Below are 12,062 nucleotides of genomic sequence, written 5' to 3'. Positions count from 1 at the left end.
AAAGACTCCTAGGAGAATGTCTGAGATAGCAACCCATCTTGGATTTTCACAGCTACCATGAGATCTGGTCTTTCTGCAGACAATTGCTGTTTCCACTAGCTGTGACTGAGTTATGACTTCAAGTAAATATATGTATTTACTAGCTGAATGTGCCTTCTCCTTTATTCCACAAGTCTAACAACATATTTTTGTGGTAGAGGCTGATAGTGGCGGTATTTTGTGTGTATGTTTTCTTCTTCCTTTGTTTGGATGTACTCTAGTGAAAGGAAAACTTAAGAAAATGCTCTAATTTCTTTGGTTTAAACATAAAAGAACAGGGTATGTCCCTTAAAATATACTACCTTGCTTTACAAAAAGCTCAGATGATTGCCTTCTATTCACCGTGTGCATGTAGAGTTTCAAAAAGCATGGTGTATTCATGATTAAAAGAGAGATCGGTTTGGTGACTTAGGGTGTTTGAAAATTGACAAAAGATTGTCAGAGAAGCTGAAAAGGCTTAAGTGCCTATTATATGATGATATTCAGTATGATTTATGTTCCTAATATCTGTAAACACCTTTAAAAATAGCAGCCTGGCTATCTCTGTGTGTGTGCGTGTGTGTATGTAAAAACCCATATATAAAACCCAAACCATTGTGGCTGATGCCACACTAATGTTTAAAGAAAGAATGAAAGAAACACAGAGGAAGTAGAACTTGGGAAAAAAAAAAGCAAAGGTGTTATAAAGTTTTCAGGTGAAGCATATGGAGCAGAAGGTGTGAGACTAATCACCTATTATGTTCAAAACCCTTTGAGATTTTTTTATTTGCATTTGTAGTGGATAAAAAACCCTTTCTTCTCATTTCCTCTCTTATGTCCACCTGTCATGCTAAGGGTGCACACGTCAAATTCACTACCAGACTTAACTGCTGGGTTACTCATTTTTGAACAGTCTTCCTCTGAATTAGAGTTACCAGTATGCTTTTAAAATTATTATTTTTATTTTAAATTCTTGTTTATTAGTTCTTTATGATCCCCCCCCCCCCCCTCCCCCCGCCCCAGATGCATAGAGATCTCTTGTATGTTTACATTTTTATGTCTTCTGCCTGAAGCTTCCTGAGCTTTTGGTTCATTCCTAGCACTAGCAATGACTAATGGCTGGGGAATGATCATTATACCCATTTGCTTCATTGGCTTACTGTCCCCATCTGTATCGTGGAGTTGACGATACTTGCCTGCTTTGTACAATGTTTTGAAGTCTGATAAAGAAAAAAACAAACAATCAAGCAACCCCAAAAATACCCAACTCTAGCAAAAACATTTCACTGTTAACATTAAGATATTGAATGAATCATAGTATTAAAACCTGGATATTCCTAATTGTATGACAGACCATCCCTTCAGAGCTCATTTGGAATTGTCAGTGGAGAACTATGTCCCACTTCCACAATACAAGGGACATGAATTTGGAAAGGAGTTCAAGACTATATTAATTCCCTCCATATTGACCATCTGTATTATGAGTTCTTACTAATGAAAGCCTTGCTATAACTTTCAGAACATCTGAGCTGCTTCATATTTCTTACATTTCTACGCTTGGGTGGATTTTGCACAATGTACTAGTTTAATGATCCAGCTGCAAGGGCAAGAATCAGGGAGTTCAGGACTCCAGGGTGGTATTCCTAGAAACGCACTAACTCAGAGGTTGCTCCTGAGGTGTAAAACTCTCTGTTCTCATTTGACCGTGTGTGCAAAGAACACCATAACAACTAACTGCCCTTGTAGGAATGTGATTAAGCTTAGTTAGGGAACACCTGTAAGGAGCTTTATCATTACCTTCTTGGCAGGAAGATCTTCTGTAAGTGTGAAATGATGTTGTTATTTAGTTTATTTTATGACAGGGATCATATTTTTTATGAAGCAATCTGCAACTCTTTCCCAAACTGGCTGTAATGAAGGCAGAATTAATGATTTACACACATGCTGTATTTCATAAAAAAACATTATGTTCAAAATAATAATGTTTATGATTGGCTATTCAGTTCTGTCAGTTGGTATGTTTTAATTTTCTTAAATTAGATTTTCTTGAAATATCAGCGGCTTCAGAAACAGTCATACTTGTTTCCTGCAGCACTTCTGAGGCAGATTGCAGAAGTCACTGTAAGTAGTTTTCTGATGTTACACACTTGCTGAAACCATATTTTTCAATTCTGATACGGTGCTTTAATTTGGATTCTTACTTTTAGACAGAATCTCATAATTATCATGATGAGAAATCCTATGCTGCTTATTCATTGCAGAAGGGAACTGTATTTTTAGGGGTATGCAGTGTTAAGTGCCTTCATCTGCAAGAATATTATCAAGTCACATCATGTGCCACTGAAAGGTATATACTGAAGACAACTGTCTTAGGTGGTTACTGCTGTAATTTAAACAGTTTTACTCATATGGAAAACCGCATAACTAAATTGCTTGAGATTAGCTGCAGAGCAGATGCCTGCTTCCTGTTTGAGCACTTCATAAACATGCACTTGGGTATAGTAATTTGGTTCAATCTGTTTTGCCAAAGTATTTTTCAGCTGAAATATAAGAAGTATTGGCTACCTGTTATCACTAAAGGTCCTCTGTAACCTTGCGAAAGGAAGTGCTAATAGTCTTCTCATTCTAGGTAAAATACAATTTCCACGTTTACACTTGGTTGAACTTTCTGCTTCAGTTGATTGTCATGGTAGAATAATTTGGAAAAACAGTATTGCAATTCACCCTATAAATACATTGTGTCAAACTGCAGAAAAATCTGGAATATTTTACTAAAATAATAAACTTCCCTGAATTTTTAGTTGTAATTTTCTGTACAAGATGGATCTGAGAAATAAAAGTAAATGCATTCCTTGCAAATTCCATAAATTGAATTATTCACGGTGAAAAATACAGCTGAACATACAGGAAATGGCTATGATCAAGTTTTATACTAGAGAAGGAACATGATGAATTTAAGTGTTTTTTCTGAAATGAAGGGGGGATTGGGGGGGTGTCCCTGTTTGCCCAATGATTTTTTTATTAGTAGTATTTTGTTTGGTTTTGTAATTAAAATATTTGATGTTTTCATTGAAAATTATAGCTCGTTATACTGAAAAGTAGGTAAGCAAGTTTCAAATGCATTTTTTGTTGCAAATATGTGTTACATAGTTCTTTTCAAGTTTGGGTTTTTTTCCTTCTTTTATGTTTTGGAAAGCATTGCCAATGGGACCTATGATTTTGCGTAAACTGTTACTTGTATTTGCTGTGTGTATTTGCAAATTATACCAGAGTCAACCCCGAATAAAAAGGGATGTCTTCCAGTTTTTTGGTTGGAATTCCTCCAAGCATGAGATCATGCTGGTCTTCCTGTTTTGAAGACTATTCATCTGTTTATATGACTTTTTCACAGCTTGAAGCTTGAGGCTAGATTTTAAAAATCAGGCATATCTGTTGTGAGCAGGACCAGCATATCTACAGGCATGAGGATGCTGCTGAATTTTTCACAGCCCACATGCAATGCTGCCTGTATGTTTAGAAATTCTATTTAATTCCTAAGTCACATGCTATGTCATACTTACCAGATTGTAATGAGTCTTGGGTATAACATTCTTCTTTTTAACACGTATGCGATATTGCATAAAATTGGAATGTTAAGAGTGTTAAAACCAGCATTCTAAAAACAGTTATGTCTTTAATTATGGAGTCATCAAAAAACACCTATAATTAATTGATGGATCCTAGGAAAGTATTCAGAACATGATGAAGAGAAAGCCTCTTTCTGTGGCTCAGCTCACAAAGAATTCTGTACTCAAGTGTGCATGCTATGAAGAAAAATGTGTTTCCATTGGGAAACAGGTCAAGATTTTCTGAGCTTAACACCAAAGAAAATAGAAAGTATTTGAAAATTCTTCAGAAATTCCTTTTTTATATCTGTTTTTTTTTTTTTTAATTATTATTTTTTTAATTTATTTATGAGAATTCTTCAGAAATTCTTTTTACCTTTTTGGAAATCCAAAGACAGATTATTTGCTATTCTCTTGGCTCAGCATCAATCTTGAACAAAGGCTATAAGCCCACTACTCCAAGAAAGAGGGACAGTCTGTCTTCTATTTTTTTTTATTTTTTTTTAATTTCCTGTCCTACGAAATATATTTGATTAAAAATCACACCAAAACCAGAAGAACTTTCTGCTGAGTGTCAGACTAGCATTTTTAGCATACTGTCTGTTTAGTAAAATCATGAATGACAATGCCAAAATACAAGCTCAGTTATTTTAACTAAAAAATCAAATAGATGTCATCTTGGCTTTCATAAATACATAAACTATGGTGTTCTAACATATCTTCATTTGTAGCATGATTTTAGTGTCATGGAGAGTTGCAAGGACTATATGTTGGGGGAGAACATGCAGAGTTTCCTTTCTTTAGTGTTTGAAATACATTTAATTCTTCTAATTATAGTTGTTTTATATAATTTGCTAAACTGCAAATATATGTAGGTTCCAAGCATATTTTATGAAGTAATTTGTTTCAGCAGTAATTTTTAAATCCAGGATAACTATGTTGTCTTCATGTGCTCTGATATATTTGATATGTCAAAAAGTGGATGTTTAAATACAAGTAGTTAAGGTATTTGGTCATGCTATCTCATTGTTAAGAAAAATTACAAAATTTTACTGAGTCTGTTTAGTTCTATTAAAATAAGCAGCAGGAATAGAAATTAATAAAAATTCCTTTTCTATTTTTGCTGTTATTTCTGCCATTCTGTGCCAGGTTATATTACTGTATACCAGTAAACCCTCTCACATGCAGGTTTTCAAGAGACAAGTTTAGTGGTAAGATATCTTAGTGGTCAGCCAAAATGAGGGACATGAGGAACTTCTGTGTCACAAGGTGCCACAAACTACCTCACTTCTTTGGTTTGATTCTTTAATTTCATATACTTAAAAAAAGAATAACCTTCATTAGTCAGCTTACAATTTTGGAAAGATATATGCAAGAGGGCATCAGAGTACTGATTAAACCTCTTTGCATTGACGAATGAACTGAAATAACAGTACTTGGCAGAGATTGCCTGCTGGTATTCCAACTGCTGGCAGAACTGCCTTTAAATTAAGGACTTTCTGTTTTCAGACCACATGGAAAACACTGAGTTTTACCTTCAATAGGTACAATCTAAAATCAACATCAGCCATTGTCAAGGAAGGAACTAGGCCTTCTCCAGTACCACAATACCTCTTGCTATAGGAGTGAATGAATTTATATACTTGGGTAAATACACAGGTGTCACAAAATAAAACTTTTTTTTCCATTTTGAGACAAAATCCTTTTACTGAAATGGAGACAGTATCAGGCATGGATAATAGTTCTCAAAACTGAATATACTTTTTGTGCATGACATCTATGTGGCAAGCTATCAGATTATAGTATGTCTATTTTTAGTATGTAAATGAGTGGGATATACAAATAGCTCCCACACAATGTGATTGCTAACAAGACACATTGTTAAGTTGTATGTTGATAACAAAATATATTTCTTTAAGCAATATATAGTAATATACATATACATTTTCAGATTTTCCAGCATAAAAGCGGTACATGAGCAGAACGCAATAATAATTAAAAATACTGACAGCATTTTAAAAATCAGTTGTTGATGTTGCCATAGGCTGAAATAGCTATTAAATTTAACAACACATTTGAATTCCACTTAGACCTAAGGGGCAGAAAATTACCCAACAACACAAACACCTTGAATACTAAAACTCACCAAAATCCACTTTTGATGGAGATTATTTGGAATGATTTCCAGAGGTTGAATCTGTCAGATAAATCACCCTGGTTTCCCCAGGAAGGCATGCCTTAGCTATTTTACGTGAAATACGTAGCTGCCAGTAGACTGAATGGAAAATGGGATAGAGGCGATTTAGGTGGCTGGATTCCAGGTCATGCAGATCTTGAAAAAATGTTAATAGCCTGAAATGACAACTGGACCTGAAATGCTGAGTAGAGTATCATAAAGAAGAGGTGTACTTTGCTGACAGTGACCATAAATGCAGCTTTTACTTCATGAAGACAGGGCAGGCTCAGAAAGCATCGTGATAGTACAGTGTAAACCAGACAGAGGTGTCGTGTAGAAGAGCTGAAGCCTGATATCTTAAGTGGCCATATCACCTTTGCAGTCAAAATTATCTTATGAAAAACTGTATACCTGTCATGAAATTGAAAGTTGCAAAAGTGTGATTGCATGCCTTAAGGCCATTAGGGGTTTATAGAGTATTTTGCCTATGAATTTAGATGCCATGAAAAACTCAGTGATATAACTCTCTTTCCATATTAATTTTTAATTTTGGTACTGTGCTTTGAGATCATTGGATGAAGGACGATCATGTAATTCTTCAAATGCAGGAAGTATATCTCTTTGAAACAGTGTATTTCCTCGATGTAGTAAACCAACTCCAGCCTGTCAGCATCTGCCTCACTCACAACAATATTTTTTTTACGAAAAGGTAAGCTGCAAAGTCCCATAGAGCTTTTTGATGAGGTCTGAAGAACGTGCAGATATTGGGCTTTGTTGGAAAGCAGATGTAATGAAGAGTAGAAAAAGAGGAAGAGTTAAGGAGAAATATGCTACTGCTCATTATTGACCAAAGCAGGTAGCCAGATGCAGCCTTTCTTCTAGGAAACAAAACAGTATAAAAAATAGTTAAATATGACATCAGTTATTTGCTTTAAAATTGCTTGCCAAGGTGAGTTTCCCTGAACATGACAATTAAGGAGAAGAAAAAGGGCTGGCTTGCTTATAGCAGTAAATTCCTCTCAATTGGAATACCACTGAAAGATCTCATCTTAGTGCTTTACTCAGGACTGCATTTGCAGATGTTCCTGTTGTGTCTGAAGTTTCTGTGCCATCTTGCCTGGTACTGCTGTTTCTCTCACCATCACAAAACTTTGGGAAAACAAGTGGGGAGGCAAATAATTTCTACTACATGTGCCGTTTTCTGGGGTAACATGTCTATGGTGAGAGTGGCGATGACTATTTCATGTTATGTTATTAACAAACATACCGGTGACTTTACCAACCTGTCATGTGAACTGTTGGTTTCAGCAGCTTAACTGCTCTATCTCCCTGCATTGCTCATTGTAAAGTCGTCAATTCTTAAAATTCTACCCATTCATGAAATTTGGTTACAATGCTAAGAGAGAAGTAGGTAAGTTTTAAAATAGTTGAGATGATACCATCTAGGGATGGTATCTGGCTGATACCAGTTCTTGGGCACTTGTTTTTTGTTTTTAAGTAAAGACTGTTATCTAAATACACAGAAGGTTGACAGAGTGCAAAAATAGGCATTCTTTAACAAAACAGGCCAAAGCTTTCCAAACATGGTCCTTGGGCAGATAGGCAACTGAAGGTAGCACTTAGTCCTTGGAGCCTTACTAGAAAGTAGTCCTAGACAAGTACAAGAATTGGCAATTGCTTACAAGCTTGCTTACAACAAGCTAATATCCAGAACTAAAAGCATGGATGATATTTAATGGTATGGGAATATTTCAGTTGAAGTAGTTCTAGCACTATCTATAATTTTCTTAAAGTTTTATGTGAAATTTATTTTGCCATAGATAATATGGTAAGGCATTAAGTTAGTAGATACTTTATAAGATTGCTGTCTAGCTGTATTGAATCTAAACTGAGCTCTCATTCTCTATATTGTCATTCAAGATGCCATTCAACTCAAGGTCACTGTAGCTACTTACACTTATGTAGCACCTGGAAGCTATGGATTTGTTATACTGAATGTTGACCAGGTAGTTAACTTTATCAATATTATTATGGTGTAATACATAAACCGTGTGGTTATAGTTTTGCCATCCTAACAGAAAAATGCAATCAAAATCTAAGTTTTGAGAACACTTAGTATTGGGACTTCTCCAGGATGTTTGTTAAGATAGAGAGGAATAGTTTTTTGGTGTAAGGTGTGTTTTTCAGGCTAGGTATAACAAGCACTGTTGCTCACAGTTCAAACTTGAGGACAGTGACTCACTTCTGGAATTGAATCTGAAAGGTTTGTCTGCTTTTTTTGTTTGTTTGTTTCCTTTCTCCTCTGTTTTAAAATAAACAATTGGGAGTAAACTATTTCTTAGTAGGTTTTCTGAACTGCCTTAGTGATATTACAAGGTAATTTCACTAGAAATTGTAAAGAGAAACAAGTGTTAATCCATGGTTTGATTAGGGTGAGCATGGGCAAAGTACTTTATGAGTATGAGTGAAGTGCACTGAAATTTTGTTATTAGTTTTCAGTAATGCTGATAGGTTTGTGATTGTTCAGAGAAGGACTTTTCCTCGATAGACTCACTGAAAGGACATTCAGCATCTAGAGTTCTTTTTCATTTGAACACAAATAGGGACACAGTAACCAGTGAAGCAGAAAACACAGATTTGCTGGCTGAGCTGGCTTAAAATTAAAGAGTGAATCTATGGTACAGCCCACAGAGTCTGCTACTCTAGTGTGGCACTCATTACAGGACATTTCAGTGACTTTCTTAATTAAAATGAAATATCCAGTCTTTTGTTCTCAAGATGAATCTCTTACGTCAGGCTCTTGCTCTCTGAGGCTGTTTCTTTTCCTCTTATGCATCCACCAGATTCATGCCCACCTTACATGGTCCTCACTTTTGTATTGCATCCTGCACACTGGAAGCTTTTCTCTGTGGAGAATGATCATTTCCCTCCATGGAAGCCATGATTGCCTCTGTTTCTGGAAGCAATTCAGTGTGACCCTGTGTGCAATCTGGCTCTTTGCTGCCTAACCACAACTTCTTAATAGAACAAAACATGTATGGTGAACTGAGAGATTAAATGGATGGTATTCATTCCACAAATCAATATGACAGAGTAGAATTCAAATCAGTATTGGTTTCTTCTCTGTTTCTGTTTTTGAATCTCAGTGGAGGGTTTGGGCAAAGACAGATAAATTGTTCCAAGATCTATAACTATATTATTTCAACTATGGTTTGTTTTAATAAAAAGGGGGAAAAAATGTAGAGAAATGCCTAGTGTTAAATCTAAGAATAAGAAAGGGAGATGTTTACATATATGTTTTCATTATGTATTTCTGTATATTCGCCTATGGGTGGTATTGTAAGACTTCTGTGCATTATCAATTCTATGTCAGCCATGACTTACCATCATCATAACACTTTATTCAAGATGACTTCTGTTGAATCTTTTTAATTATCAGTATACCATGTTCTTTTCTCTATTTCTTCCATTCTCAGGATTCAGTGCAAAATAGTCATTTTATTGTATCCAGTAGAAAATAAATGGCAAATATGGATTGGATTATCTTTTGTTAATATATTTAGCTTTTGGTGACAGTCAGATTTCATAAAGAAAAGAGTTCACATTAGGCTAAAGAGGCATTTTTCAAAATTAATGAAAATTTAAAGGTATTAAATAGTTTTGGCTTTAGAACAATTATTGCAATTACATTAGTTTTTCTGTATAATTTATTATGATTTTTCAGGTTCACAAGACAGCTTACAAAGTCTTAGTGGTCTGTTTTAATAAGTTTTATGATGCAGGCAAAACATAGTGTCATAGAATGTTTTGGGTTGGAAGGGACCTTAAAGATCATCTAGTTCCAACCTCTGGTGCCATGGGCAGAAACACCTTCCACTAGGCCAGGTTGCTCAAAGGCCCATCCAGCCTGGCCTTAAACACTGCCAGGGATGGGACAGTCACAGCTTCTCAGGGCAACCTGTGCCAGTGTCTCGCCACGATCACAGTAAAGAACTTCTTGGTAATATCTGATCTAAACCTACACTCCTTCAGTTCAGTCATTCCCCCTTGTCCTGTGACTGTATGTGCTCGTAAAAAGTCCCTCTCCAGATTTCTCGTAGGCTCCCTTTAAATACTGGAAGCTGCTGTAAGGTCTCCCTGGAGCCTTCTCTTCTACAGGCTGAACAAGCCCAGCTCTCTCAGCCTGTCTTCATAGGAGAGGTGCTCCAGCCCCCTGATCATCTCTGTGGCTCTCCTCTGCACTGACTCCAACAAGTCCATGACCTTTTTATGCTGGTGCCCCAGAGCTGAACACAGTACTCCAGGTGAGGTATCACAAGAGAGGAGTATAGAGGAAGAACCATCTCCCTTGGTTTGCTGGTCACATTTCCTTTAATGCAGCCCAGATATGGCTGGATTTCTGGGCTGCAAATGCACACTGCTGGCTCATGTTGACTGTCTTGTCAACATCTCTGTAGCGATGTTCTTTATGCTCCAGGGTGGTACTTCAATGAACCAGCCAGGGGGGCAGGGATATTCAGCATCCCTGCAAATCATTGTTTTCTGTTGCTGACTAGCTATGATCATTCAGGGGAATTTGTTGAGTATAATATAGTTCAATATTGGATAGTCTGATGAGGACACGAAAGTAATTATTACCTGGCAGCTGAGTCATCTGTGAAAAGTCAAAGCCACCATCACTAAAACCTTTGTGTCTGCCACAGAGGGACTATGCTTTGGAAAATAAATAATGTCTATCTTAAGGGAAGTTTTTTAGTTGGAAGGGGTCAATATTGGTGGAGAGAATGAGTTTTGAATTTATTCCCTCTCTGACATATGTGAAGCCCATTAACTTGAAGTTTGCTGGCACTGCCTAGCATAAAGCAGCAATCTTCTCTTTCTTATCTGCATTAGTTGCATGCTTGTAATGTTTAATTCCTTTTTGTCTTGTTCAAGAAAATATGCATCACCTGCAATTTTTTTTTTATTCTATATGTTCTTTATAACATATATATGTTCTTTATATATATGTTGGCTATAAAATGTCATAGGAGTTCACATTTATAGGTTGAGCTGTAGCTGCCCTTATGATATTTCATCCTAATAAAATAAGGAAGCAAATTTCATTGTTTAAAATACATCAGTTGCCCTTACTATATGTATCCTCTGGCTTCAGTTGAAGAGCATAATTACAGCCTATTTCTTGACCATTTAGAGCACTTCAGAGAGAATCTTTACCTGACCACTGTTCCTGCCATCTGCCAGATTATCTTTGTTCTCACAGATTTTGAGCAAAGTGTACTTAAAGAACCTGTACTCATTTTGCTGGCGTCTCTGTACAGGAAGTTTTATGATAGGTGTTTTGCGTATTGATACTGGATTTTGAGGATAAAATTACCTGTTTTCTCAACCTTTATGGAGCAAAGAAAAAAAGTCAGCAGGATCTCCTGGAAGTACAAGAGGAATTGGAGCAGCAAGGATCTCTTCAGCTCTCTTCCCTCCTGTGTCTTCCATTGCAGCCTGCCCACATTAATAATCCTCATTGCTCCATGGTAGTCAGTCAGGCTGCAGCAAAGATTATATATCCTTTCATGTAGCTGAATTGACTTTCTAGATGTAGGTTGTACAAAATAGGTACATCAGTGTTCCCACTGCCTCTCTGGTTTTAATTATTTCAGAAATCCTGTCTATTCTGTGAATTCATTATAACTATGAGTATTTCCAAGACTTGGAAGTTCAGAATCAGACCAGCAGTAAGGCTCTATAGAGTCAGAATTTCCTGTTGAAGTGAGGTGATAAATTTCTGATTTTGAAACATCACTGTAGGATATCTCACTTATAGCTCTGGCTTGCTTCAGTAGGTATTGCATGGTCCAGTCTAGAAAGGCTATATATGGATTTAATGATACTCCAAATCAATGAGCAAAGCAAATGATTGCTTTCTTGCCTACTTCTTCACCATTAGAAATTATCATACCTTAAACTCAAAGCCATTCATGTGTTTGTGTACAGATATGATCCTGCCTGATGTCACTGCTTCAAATTCTGCAGTGTTTCCATGCTTCCTATCACCAAAAAAAAAGGATTATAAATAGCTTCCAGGACAGAAATTAGGATGACTGTTAATTTGATTTTAGTTCCAGAATTTCTTTAGTTTCTGTAGGCATTTCAAAATGCCTGGTGACAAATTAAATGGGGCATAGACCCAGGCAGCAGAACAATGCTCTGTGGGGTACTGCACCAAGAGCAAAGGCAGCTAATGTGAGTAATCCCAGAAACCTGGG

The 12,062-nt window shown here is 36.4% G+C and overlaps 1 protein-coding gene across 3 annotated transcripts in view; it reads left to right on the top strand.

Annotated features, from left to right (window-relative positions):
* Nucleotides 1–12,062, top strand: part of GRID1 (glutamate ionotropic receptor delta type subunit 1) — a 596,456-nt gene that overhangs the window by 494,662 nt on the left and 89,732 nt on the right. For 2 of the 3 annotated variants that reach the window (XM_061449455.1, XM_061449436.1), the window contains exon 9: nucleotides 2,059–2,139. The exons of the other annotated variant lie outside the window; for it this stretch is intronic. In XM_061449455.1, the coding sequence (XP_061305439.1) occupies nucleotides 2,059–2,139 (81 nt within the window). The remainder of the gene's footprint in view (nucleotides 1–2,058; nucleotides 2,140–12,062) is intronic. 3 annotated transcript variants of the gene reach the window in all.

This window comes from Pezoporus flaviventris, unplaced genomic scaffold (assembly GCF_033815535.1).
Source record: "Pezoporus flaviventris isolate CSIRO_AGI_PZ_B2104156 unplaced genomic scaffold, CSIRO_AGI_Pfla_v1 ptg000001l, whole genome shotgun sequence".
Taxonomy (NCBI): domain Eukaryota; kingdom Metazoa; phylum Chordata; class Aves; order Psittaciformes; family Psittacidae; genus Pezoporus; species Pezoporus flaviventris.
This window is presented reverse-complemented; position numbering and strand designations above follow the sequence as displayed.